General features: G+C 49.8%; 1 protein-coding gene across 3 annotated transcripts in view; it reads left to right on the plus strand.

The window, feature by feature from the left end:
• Positions 1-2,569: 2,569 nt before the first annotated feature.
• The window catches only part of LARP1 (La ribonucleoprotein 1, translational regulator), a 58,266-nt gene continuing 48,213 nt past the window's right edge, over positions 2,570-12,622 (plus strand). For all 3 annotated transcript variants that reach the window (XM_070465684.1, XM_070465685.1, XM_070465686.1), the window contains exon 1: positions 2,570-3,465. In XM_070465684.1, coding sequence (XP_070321785.1) covers positions 3,027-3,465 — 439 coding nt within the window. In that variant the 5' untranslated portion in view covers positions 2,570-3,026. The remainder of the gene's footprint in view (positions 3,466-12,622) is intronic.

Here is a 12,622-nt window from a genome sequence, read left to right on the forward strand (position 1 = left end):
ACTAGGTTATTGTGAGAATGAAATGAGATGAAGTATGTCAAGTATTAATATTTCTCATAGAACCTAGCATATAGTAATTACTTAATAAAAGTAGCTACTCTGAACTATTTGATCAATAGTATTTAAAAATGAACACATGCATATAGAATGCCATAGTAGTTCAGGAATCTGAAAAAACAAAAACTGAATTCAAATTGAAATTCCATCATTTCCAATAGAAAAAGCTACTGCATTTAGGATCAGAAGATTCAGGTGTGAGACCTGACTCTGCCATGGACTAGCTGTGTGACTCTGGTTAAGTAACCTGACTTCTCTGAACTTCAGTTTCCTGAAAAACAAAGGGACTGACTAATCATTAAAATTTCTTTTACAATTTAATAGCCTTAGTGTAAGATGTGGTCTCATGCCGGTTACCTTGTCTTATCTTCCTTCTGTGGTCCCAGTTTGCCCATCTGTAAAATGGCCTATGGGTGTTAGAAGCACCTCTCTGGGGCACAGCAGGCCTAGGGCGGGCAGATCTCAGTGCTGCTCCGGCCTCCATATAGGGCCTGGTGCTGCTTGTTCAGCTCAGACTGATGCTGGGTAACATGAACAAGTTACTTGTCCACATAGAGCCCTTCTCCCTTCACAAAGCATACCCTCTACCCCCAACTACAGGAATATAGAAAAGAATGACCACCAAGGACCATTATGTCCTTTTCTAAAAAGTTCAGAGATAGTCTAATGTGAATCCTCTTCAGGAAATAAATAAAATTAATTAAAAAATAAAATAAAAAATAGTAAATGCTAGTGACAGTGTACAATAATTTACCTTCTGATTAAGGATATATATAATGTAACAACAAAGAATCTGTTTTAATTCATCAAGATCCCTTTAATCATTATCTTCCTTGTATCTCTTGAAGCACTGGTCTCAGTCTCTATAATTTACAAAGCACTTTGCCTGACATTGTCTCACTTGACTCTTCACAAAAGCTGAGAGGTTAGAAGCAAGTCAAGCATAATTTACCCCCATTTGTCTACCAGGGAAGAGAGGTCCAGTGAAGTGCTGAGAGCTGGCCAAGGTGTGGGCACTAGGTTATGGAAGAGTTGGGACCACATGTCAGATTGTCTGGTTGTCCCCACCAGCACCTCTCCCCAGTGGTCCTGCTTACAAACAACCCTACAACTAGCCTCACCCCTTGGGGGCAGTTTCAAAAGGCTGATTTTCAGTAAGCCTTCTCCTCTGTCCAGCAGGTCATGTGTTCTGATTCTTTTGGAGATGGCTAACAGTCTTGGCTGTTCCGTCTTGAGCAGGTAATATCATAGCCAGCCAGAGGTCAGGACTTCTCCAAGTGAGGTGTGGGACCACAAGCCCCAAAAGGGTTCTTGCCTGACATGCAGTTTCTGGGTCAGACCCCAGACATGCCTGATTCCAAATACTTTGGAATCTGCATCCAAGGTTTTCCCTCATCATCCAAACTAAAGGAACTGATCTAGTGACCTATTACCGTAGTAGTTACTGTCTTCACAGATATGAGACAAGCTCGTGTTCATAAGTTTGTTTTACTTTCTCTTTCTCTACCTTAGAATGTAAATTCCATGAGGTCCTTGTAAGCTTTATTTCCAAACCTTGTTCCTAGAAACCCCCCACCGTAAATATTTAATTGAACGTGCACTAAAATTTGAAACCACTGTCTTCATTTTACAATAGGGAAACTGAGACCCAACTAATGCAGAGTTGGTAAGGGGCAGGACCAGGGTCAGGATAAAATCTCAGGTCTCCAGATTCTCAATTTGGCGTTGGTTCGTCTTCGCCCCAGGCAATTCTTATAAAAACGGAAATCCATTTGAGGGGGGGAAAAAAAAGACATTTCTCGCTCGTAAATACTCGGTTTCAGGGCTTGGCCAGGTTTGGGGACTGTTGGTAATTCCCCGCTCACTTCCTAGACGCCAGATGCCCCCAAGGGTTAAAGACTCGTCTTTTAGGCCGGGTGTCAACCCAACTTGGGACAGTGACCTGGCCGGTGCAGCCTGGGAGGAGTCGAGCACAGTCCACGGAGGTGAGGCCGGCTCACCCAAGGTCACCCAGGCGGGGCCTGGAGGGGCCAGGCCTATGGGACGCAAGTGAGGCGACAGCACCCCCACCCCATCATCCTGTAAGCTCAGGGTGATATTAATGGCTCCTTCCCGGGATTCTGGCGCACCCAACCTAAAGAGCGCCAGCAGGCCCCGCCGGCCGCGTGGCGTGGTCCCATGTGCTCCACCTGCGAACACTCTCACGAACTGGCTCTTTAAGACACTTCCCCCTCTATATACCACCCGGTCTCTCCTACCCGGCTCTCTGACCCCCCCCCCGCTTCCGAATTGCATCAGGCACGTGCTCGCCCCCGTCCGGTTTGAGTACCCCTCACCCACTAGCCCCGGAGGTGCGCCGAGGAATTGGAGGCCAGGGGCGGGGCCAGGGGCGGGGCCGCGAGGCCCTGCGCGCGCGCTCCCGCCGCCTTCGCCCGCCCGTCGCCCAGGGCCAGCCCCGGCGGGCGCGCCCCCGTTGCGCCGTCCCCTCCCCTGCTCGCTGCGTCGCGAGGCGCGCGCCCGCCCGCCGCCTGCCGCGGATCGCGTGGTCAGCTCGGCTCGCCGCGCCTCTCCCCCGTCCGTCCATATTGCTGCAGCCCCCGTGCCGGGAAGCCCGGGCCGCCCCGGGGGCGGGGGGGAGGGAGGGACGGGACGAGAAGCCTGCCAGGCTCGGGGTGGGGGCTCCTTGCGAGGAACGGGCGGGGGGGGACGCGCGCCGAGGAGGCCTGGACCGCAGAGTGGGGGGCCTTCCTCCCCCCCCCCCCCCCCGCCCCGCCAGCGGGCCTTGGATCTACGGCGGCTGCATCCGACCGGGACGGGGGGCCGCGCCTAGCGTGAACCCCGACCCTTCTCCGCCGGGACTGGGGCCCAGCGCCCCGGAGGAAGGCGTCGCGGGCGATCTGAGAGCCAAGTTCGAGGCGGGGGAGGCAGCCTCGGGCGCGCCCGGCTTCTCCGGGGGGGCGGGCGCGCAGATGGCCACTCAGGTGGAGCCGCTGCTGCCGGGGGGCGCCCCGCTCTTGCAGGCCGAAGATCACGGGGGTCTGGTGAGGAAGAAGCCGCTGCCGCCGCCCGAGGGCAAGGGCGAGCCCGGGGCGAACGACGTCGGAGGCGGAGAGCCGGACGGCGGCACCCGGAGACCTCGGCCGCCCTGCGCCAAGCCGCACAAGGAAGGCACCGGGCAGCTGGAGCGCGAGAGCCCGCGGCCGCCGCAGCCGCCCGGCGCCGAGGGCCTGGCCGTCAGCGACGGGGAGGAGGGCGGCGGCGGCGAGCCGGGCGCTGGCGGAGGAGCTGCCGGAGCCGCGGGCGCCGGGCGCCGAGACTTCGTGGAGGCCCCTCCGCCCAAGGTGAACCCGTGGACTAAGAACGCGCTGCCGCCGGTCCTGGCCACCGTGAACGGACAGTCTCCTCCAGGTGGGTCTCCTTTTGGTACTCCGGGACTGGGGGCCTCTTCCGGGGACATAGGCGTCCCCTCCCCCAGCGGCCTCCAGGGCCCGGGGGTCCGCCACTAGTCGTGGTGACTCGGGGTTTTTTTTTTTTTTTTCCATTATCTCCTGGCTAATTCAGGTCGCCTTGCCCTCCCCCCCCCCCCCCCCCCCCCCCAGCACACTCGGGAACCTGCCCCTGCCGGAGGGCCCGGCCTCCCGGAGGCTACGGCCACAGCCTGGGCCGCAGCGGTTAGTGGGCAACGGCGTGGTCCCGGCCTATCTCGCGGGGAGAGGGGTGGGCGCTGGTTTCGGTGAAAGGCCCCCCCACCCCCCCACCGCGTGTCGGTGTGAGAGACGGTTTCTTGCCTGAACCTTCCTCGGGAAGCCCCCTCCACCCCCCCGCCCCGTGTTCCTCGTTTTGGTAGCGTTGCTATCGTCCCCGTGTTGTAAATGTTTAATGAGTCTATGTCATAGGCAGCAAAACGCCCGGCGATGAGTGCATACCGACCACACGGATTCGGGATTTAAAAGTTAACAAGTTTGTTCTGGAGTAGATGGTGTTAGACGGTAGAATGGCCGTGGGCGACGGCTCCAGGGGTCGGTTACGGGGAGAATGGGGAGAAGAGGAAACCCAACGTGTCATTGAATTCGGTGCTTTCCCTCGCCTGATCCCGGGGACCTTCCGCCTTGAGAGGGAGCCGGATGGCGAGTGTGCGGGGCGTCCAGTGAGGGGAAATGTGAGGCGAGTAAGGGGGCATGCGGCGACGCGAGGGGCGTGTGGCGGCGGGGGAGGGAGTGGCCGGGCCAGGCCGGACGGGCGGGTGACAGTTGGGCGCCATGCGCCGCGCCGCCGGCCCGCGGGCTGCTCGCGGCCGCTCGGCCTGGGCGTTCGGCGGCCGCCGCGGCGCTCGGGGCGGAAGGCGGGTGCGGGCGGCGCGGCCGGGTGTGTGCGTGTGCGCGGGTGTGAGTGCGCGTACCCCCTTCCCGGCATTCCTCCGCAGCCGGGACAACGTGGTGCCTCCCCGCGCGGCTGGCGGCATGTGACCGCCGAGCGGCGCGCCCTCCCTCTCCCCCCTCGACTTCTTTGGGTCCTTTCGGACACGGCCCCTCGGGGGAGGTCGGCGTGCGGGAAGTCCCCGCAGAGCCTCGTTATTGGGGGGAGGGGGGTGCGGAATACAGAGTCTCCGCTAGGTCTTCCTTTGCCGAAAATAGATCGTCGGCTTTGGTGGGGGGCGCTCCCGCCTGCTCCTTTTGCCGGCCAGTAGAGACATCCTGGGGCTGGGTTCTTAGGTTCAGGATCTTCTTGCAGTGAGCCGGTATTAAAACCCAATTGGAGCTACTACGATGGCCTGTGGTCACAGCCCTACGGCTTTTTCAGAACTCCTCCCCTTCTGCTTGAGACTGACTGGTTTAAACCATCAAAATGGGGAAAGTTGAAAGGGCAGCTTAATGCCTTCACATTCAAGGGAATAGAATCCCTCGTAGTCCCAGGGAAACCAGAACACCGAATTCTGAAAATGGCATGTTGTAATTTTTATTTCTTTTTAACATTGCTTCATTTGGGGGAGGGGACCTTTGGCGTTTACTAATAGTACCTCAAACCGTGTTCTCTTCCTTTTGCCCTCCTTCCCTTCCCCCCCTTTTCCTTCCAGAACCCTCTTATGCAAAGGGCAGTGCTGAAATCTCCATTTTCTTGCAAATCCCTCCTGATCCACCCACGGAGGGAGGAAAAGCAATTTGAAGACACTCTTTGGTCCTTCCCCCCTCTTTAAACTCTGAGGGGTATAATCATCCGCAGGAGAGGGCACTCCTCAGAAGTTTAAATGGGGCTACTAACTCTGGCTGCTGCTGCTCTGCTAATGGTGAACCTGCCTTGTGGGTTTTAAATCAGCCATGACATCAGGTGGTGTTGGATGCCTGAGCTGGCATTTTGTGCAAGTCTAGGGGCCCTTGGTAGGGTGCGTCACCGGGGTTATTGATCGTGGGAAGACGACAGCTTGGCTGGCATCTCGCCTTTACCTCTGAGTGGAAAAGCCAACTTGCTTTAAGTGCCCAAAGCAAAATTCTAAGTCCGGTAGACTCACTCTGTTCTTGTTAGGCAAGAAAGTGTCTTGTCTGCTCATTAGTTTTAAACCTTCAGAATAGTCGTCGACAGACAAACTCTGAATTAATCGAGTAGCGTCTCTCTTTAAGCCTGTTGTTAGGGCTTGGATGCTTTTTGAAGGAGAATTTTGTGGTCAGGGTAGATAGTGGCCCTTTCTTTGAAATTTACATGGATCACTAAGGTCCTTTTCCAGCCCTGATTTTATTTGGACAAGTTTAAATGTTACACTAGTGGAGTGGCAGTGTGGTCTTGGGAAATTTTGTGTTCTGTGATGCATGTTTTTGGTGCCTCCTAAGTAAGCCAAAAGCTTTCCAAAGCTTGCTGCAAACGCCTATTTTTAGCTCTCCTTTTGGCTCAGATGCTAGTATTTTAGTTCTTTAAGAGACACAGGCAGTAACTAGTAATAAAAGATGTTTTGTGATATCTCCCCTTTCTTGTGGGGTTCTCTGTTCTGGTTTAAGTGTCTGTCTTAGTGGTTTAAAGTCTTGGGATTTGCATTTTGGCTTTTTGTATTTCCCTCCCCTAGAATGTTTTGAAAACATTAAAATTTCTATTCCTTATCCTAGCCACAACTCTTTAAGTATGAGAGAGGCAGGATGTCTCATTTACTAGAAGAAATGAGGGACTTCCATGATGGTTAAGACTTCCCACTCTCAGTGGAGGGGGCCCAGGTTCAATCCCTGGTCAGGGAACTAGATCCCATGTGCTGCAGCGAAGATCCTGTGTGCTGCAACTAAGACTTAGCACAGCCAAATAATTTTTTTTTTTAAATGAAGAAGATAGCAAAGGTTCTGGTGTCAAAACTGCTTGGGTTCGAATGCCAGCTCAGCCAGTTGCTTAGCTGTGCTTCATTGGACAAGATACTCAACCTTTCTGTGCCTCAGCCTCCTCATTATATTCTAGAAATAAAATTATTTATCTGCCTCAAGGGAGCATTGTGAGCATTCACTGTGATGGTACGTATAAAGTATTTAGTCTGGTGCCTTACATGTGTTTGCTCTTATACTGTGTCTGGGAGACTGAATCTTTGGGTTTTCCTGGGACTTGTTCTTGGTCTCCGTTTTCTCCACCTGTAAAACTGAGGAGGTTGGAGAATGGTGTATTTTCCTTTTCTGGTATTTTATCAGTACTCCCTGAAATACATGGGATCTGTCTCCTTAAAAGTAGACCTTTGCTTCTCCACAGACATGAAGGACATAGAATGGATAATCTTAAAGGTTGATGATCCAAACACTTGCCTACTTTTACTTTGGAATGTGTTATGACAAATGTCTTAAAAATAAGTTATAATTTATCTGCCTTTCGTAAAAATTAGCTTTTGGCAGAGTGTACATGTGCTCTTTAGGGCTGTGGGCAAAGGCGAGTCTAACTGAACTAAACATTTGCTGTGTTAAAAGCTTTTTTAAAAATTGCTGTAGCTGGTATACATGTAGAACGTAGAGACTTGAGAGTGCATTATCCCCACAAACTTCCAGCACCCCTAGCAGGGAATAAGTGGGTGGATTGTGTTACACTTCTAACTTTGTGTGGTAAGGAAATGAACCATTGCTGTGATCTTTTTCTTCTTTTCTCTTTAAAGGAGAGTTGGGGTCAGGGTCTGAGACTTGCATATTTATATTCTGGGTATCATTTTTTTTTTTTTCCTGTGTCCCTTTGAAGTACAGCTGACTGGTGGCTTGAAATAAAAAAGGATTATAATCCCAGCTAACCCATGGCAACCCCAGGAATCTTGTGCCACACTGAACTGGCCCCAAATAAACCTCCACTCCCAGTCTCCATTTCCTTCCTGTGTCTGGGCCCTTGCCCATCTTCCTTCACCCACCAGTCCCACAACTGGTGTACTCGGGGGGCATTGATGGGGGTCTGGGGTGTCTATCAGTCTTCACTGCATGAAGACCTCATGGTGTCAGAGCTACTTCAGACCCTGGCTCCTTCCTTCCTCACCACTAGAAGTGGACTGGGTGGGATTAAACAGTCTGTAATTTTGAGTCCCAACTTTACTCCTAACTTCCTGTGCAGTCTTGGGTAAATAACTCAGCCTCTCTAAGCCATTGTCCCTTCATCCTCAAAATGGGAATAGTAATAGTAACTGATTCATAAATATTTAGTGTGATGTTTAGCTTAGTGTCAAGTACAGAGCATCTAATAAGTGCTAGCTGTAATAAATCATCACCATTATTAGGGGTGTTCATTTCGCTTGTAATTCTGCTTGTGTGCAACTATGTGGGCATTAGCAACCTCCATACTCTCTCTGAGCCTGTGTTTCGTCATCTGTAAAATAAGGGAATTGGAATAGGTCTAAATGTGTTTAGTATTTTTAGTATCAAAAGCACTTTTTCTCTGATAAACCCCTTCCCCACAAAAGAAACAAAGTAGAGCTTTTTGATTTGTTTTTAATTGAGATATACTTGGTTTATAATATTTATGTAATTTTCAGGTGTATAGCAGTGATTCACAATTTTTACAAAGCAGAGCTTTTTTATGTGTGTGTTTATATCTGCCGTTGTGGTTAAGAATTTCAGTTTTGAATCCAAGTTCTGTGAAGGCTGGAGACAATTTTCTGGCTTTAGGAACCTAAGCCAGTTGCTTGGAGGTGAATATCAGAGCAGCCTGTGTAGCAGCCAGGCATTAGGTGCCTTACAGTGAATGTGATAGTAGAAAGTACACAGTGCTGTCTGTAAAAATTGTGTCTGCCGAATAAAAATTGAACCCACATCTAACAGAATCACAGATCTGTGAGCATAGAGGAGTACGTTGATGGACCATGAGGTAGCCGTTATTCAGTTTTTGAAAGTGAGAAGCTACAGGACAGATTATTTTGTTAGTAAATAAGGGGTGTTAAAAAAATACAGCCAGGACTTCCTGGTGGCGCAGTGGATAAGACTCCCATCTGCCAGTGCAGGGGACACGGGTTCAGTCACTGGTCCAGGAAGAGTCCACACACCATGGAGCAGCTGAGCCCGTGCGCTGCAACTACTGAAGCCTGCGCGCCATAGGGCCTGGGCTCTGCAACAGGAGACGCCTGTGCACTGCAGCTCGGGAGTAGCCCTGCTCGCCGAAACTAGAGAAAGCCCACTGCAGCCACGGAGACATAGCACAGCCATAAATCAATAAATGAATAAAACAAAACTAGTGAAATGGACTCACAGAGAACAAACTAGTGGTTACCAGTGAGGAGAGGGGAGGAGGGAAGGGCAACGTTGAGATAGGGGATTAAGAGGTACTAGGTTAAGAGATACAAACTGTTATGTACAAAATAAGCTACGAGGATGTGTTGTACAAACACAGGGTATAGCCAATATTTTATAATAACCACAATGGAGTTGTTTAGTCGCTAAGTAGTGTATGACTCCTTGCGACCCCATGGACTGTAGCCCACGAGACTCCTTCTGGCCATAGGATTTCCCAGGTAAGAATGCCGGAGTGGGTTGCAATTTTCTTCTCCAGGGGATTTTCCTGAACCAGGGACCAAACCCACGTCTCCTGCACTGGGAAGTGGGTTCTTTACCACTGAGCCACCAGGGAAGCCATAAATGGAGTATAACTTTTAAAAATGATGACTCACTGTATTATTCACCTACAACTTATGTATAATATTATTGTACATCAGCTTCAATTAAAAAGTAAATAAGCATTTTTAAAAGAGGGAACTGTTACGGATGAAGAATTGAGACATCAGTCAAATGCCTTGTGTGGATCTTGTTTGAATCCAGATTCAAACAAACCGGTTATATAAGAAGAAATTTTTGGAAGTTTTGATAATATTAAGGAATTGTTTGTCAAGCGTAATAATGGCATTATGGTTGTTTTTAATTGTTTTAAACTCCATAGCTGGTTATACTGTACACCTTTGGGTGAAGAACTGTTACGTTAGCCTTTATAAATGAGAGCTTAAAGCTCTTTTCCTATAGTTCAGACCACTTTCTTCTCTTGTAAAGAATCGGGGCACCCTCTGAAGGGAAGAAGGGAAGGAGGCCTTCCCCAGGAACCTGTCCCTTGTTCTGGGCAGGGTGTTTGAGTTTTACACTCACTGGGAGATAATGCCTGCTGGGGAGGGAGAGATGCTTTGGAGGTGGTTTGGGGCCCTGGGCAGGTAGGGTATGGTCTCTGCAGTCTTGAACTCTGAACCTCCCTGGGGGATGGAATCTCTTGGCTCTGCAGTGGAACCTAGGTTAGAGTAAGCATTTTAGAGCTGTTACTCAGCACTCTTTCCCTCCCAGAGGGAGGGAGAGGAGGTGGAGCAGTGGACCTGAAACCACAAAAACCTCTTTAACATGGAGAGCTTGGCAGATGGGACTGCCCCTGTTTGCAAAATCCAAGACAATCTCAAAGCGGGTAATTAGGGTGTTGGGGCCTCCAGAGGGCTCCCAAACCTCCCTGGCTGGTCCGGAGTGATCTAAGGGAGTGGCCAGGAGAGGACAGCCTTACTTGCTAGAGGTTCATAAAAGAAAATAAATTTTGATACCTCACTAATAAAAGGACAGGAAACAGAGTGAAGGAGCAAAGGGGTAGGTGATGGGATTTAAATCAGAACATGCTGTTTTTCTTGTTCACAGAATGGGACTAACCCCTATGCTTAGGTTGTTCTGAGGATCAAATTGATACCTCATTATGGGGTAGCTCAGTTCATGACTTGAAATGTCCCACACAGATGTAAGTGGTTTAGATTCCGGAAGATGCATTCCAAAGCCAGGTTCAATTGACCCTTGAACAATATGGGTTCATGCTGCATGGATCCACTTATGTAGGTTTTTTTTTCAGTAAATAGTCCTACACTCTCTGCTGTTGACTGAGTCCATGCTCACACAGAACTGCAGATGAGAGCAGCAACAGATTCCTGGCACAGCCTATAAACTTATAAGTGGATTTTTCACTGAGCTAGAGGTTGGTACCCTAACCCCTGCGTTGTTTGGGGATTGACTGTGTATATGTCAGTAGTTTGTGGTAATTACCCATTCTGAGGGGTTATCCTTGCCTTTGCTAAGTGAGGATTGATAATTTGGAGTTAGCTCAGGTGTCTTCATGAGGGATTTTCTCAGAATCAGGGACAGTCTTGATGGGCTCTTTTCCTTTGGCTGTACCTTTGGACTGACAAAGCCTTAGGTGTGAAAGGTAAGGAATGTGGGCTTTTATGATGAACTTTGTAAAACTGTCCACAGAAATCTGGCATACAGTCAGGAGCTTCATCCACCTCAGTTTGAGGTGTTACTGGTAAACCCAGATGGAGCCTCCATCTGAGGCCTGGTGTTCAGAGAACTTGGTATAACCCTCCACATTTGATGTGGTAACCACCTTCCCCTCTGGACATACATTCCAGCTACTCCAGATAGCCTTTTCTTTTCCTTGCTTTAAAATGAAATTCCAGGCGTTCTGGAGGAACTGAATTCAGCCCTATAGTCGCCGGGAGCCATCTCAGATACACGGTCCACCTGAACTCTACGGTTCTGGTCTCCCTGCAACAGACACTAGCTTACTGAAACTCTTGATAACCCCAAGATAAGTAATAGTGATATCGCAGTTATCCTCCGTAATCTTCTCAGCAGGCATAACTTTTTTAACCCTGCTTCACAGATGAGGAAAGTGAGCCTCAGAGAGGTTAATAAGCAACTGTCCTTCTCATTGCTCAGACTAAAAACCTTGGGGTCATTCTTGCCCCCTGTTTCTCTGTCACCTTATATCTAATTTACCAGGACACCGTTTTGGCTTCTAAAAACTGTGACCAAAGGTAAACAGGTAACTGAAGTGGGGCTAAAAAGAATGCCTGCTGAGCAGATTACAGAGGGTAATTGCGATGTCACTGTTACTGACTTCGGGGTCATCCGGAGTTTCAGTGAGCTAGTGTATGTGGAGAAGTGACCAGAACAGGTCAGCTGTGACCAAAGGTGAGCGTTTCCCACCTCCTCGCCTGCCAGCCTGGTCCCTGTACCGTTGCTTCTCACCTGGGAGCTTGCAGGCGCCTCTGACTGGTGTCCTGTCACTCCTGCTCTAAGTCCTCTCACGGCTTCTAGAGTGGAGCAGAAGTCAGAGTCCTTAGAGGGTCTTCTTAAGCTGGCTCCCCAGACTTCCCCTTCCCTGACCCTGAGCTCTTGATTCTCTACCCACTCTCCCCTCCTATGACAGGACTCTCTTCCCGGAGCACGTGGTGCTTCAGGCCTTGTATTCTTCAGTGCTGTTCCCCCGGATAGCTATGTGGACCATGCCCTCACTTTCTTCCGGTTCCTGTTCCGTTCCCGGGGATGGAGAAGCCTGTCCCCACCACCCTGTATTAACTGGCAAACTGCATGCACCTTATGCTCTATCTCATCCCTCTTACCCTGCCTCAGTTTTCCTTTTAGTTTTTATCACTGTTGGATAGGGGTCTTTGGTATTTGATCACTGCTTTATTTCCAGCACCTAAATATGCCTGGCACAGAGTAGGCAGCTCATTGAAGATTTAATTAGTGAATGAATGGATGAATGTTATACTTTTAGCAGCATCATTCATATTTTGAGTCTGGCGCAGAGGATACCACAGTGAATAATAAAAAGTTGTGTTGACAGAGAGCACACACACCTTCGACGCAATATGGAAGATGCTGTGTAAGAAGGCTGTGGGATTCTTTCGGAGTGCAACTGGGGGCACCCAGTTCAGTCTAGGTCAGAGTAACTTTTCTGGAGGAAGCAGTGGCTAAACTGAAATGGGAAGGACAGGTAAGAGTTATCTGAGAAAAGACCTGAAAGGAGGACTCATTCTTGGTTGAGGAAAGGCCGAGAGGTCCAGGGAACTGAGTAGTTCCCGTGGCTGTGGAATAAATTATGATTTTAACTGAAAGGCAGTGGAGAGCTTTAGAAGATTTTAAGTGAGGATCAGATTTTTTAAAGTTTGCTTTGGCCACGTGGAAGAACCTCTTATGTTAAGAATAGGTGATTTGGGGTTTCCTGTCTCATCCTTTGGGGCAAGGTTCCCAGATTGAAAGGGAGCAAACTTCTGAGACATTCCTGAAGTGTAGGTATAGGACAGTTATCGGTTGTCATCCTTCAAGGGTAGGGAGCAACTCCA

This window comes from Odocoileus virginianus, chromosome 3 (assembly GCF_023699985.2).
Source record: "Odocoileus virginianus isolate 20LAN1187 ecotype Illinois chromosome 3, Ovbor_1.2, whole genome shotgun sequence".
NCBI classification, from domain to species: Eukaryota; Metazoa; Chordata; class Mammalia; order Artiodactyla; family Cervidae; genus Odocoileus; species Odocoileus virginianus.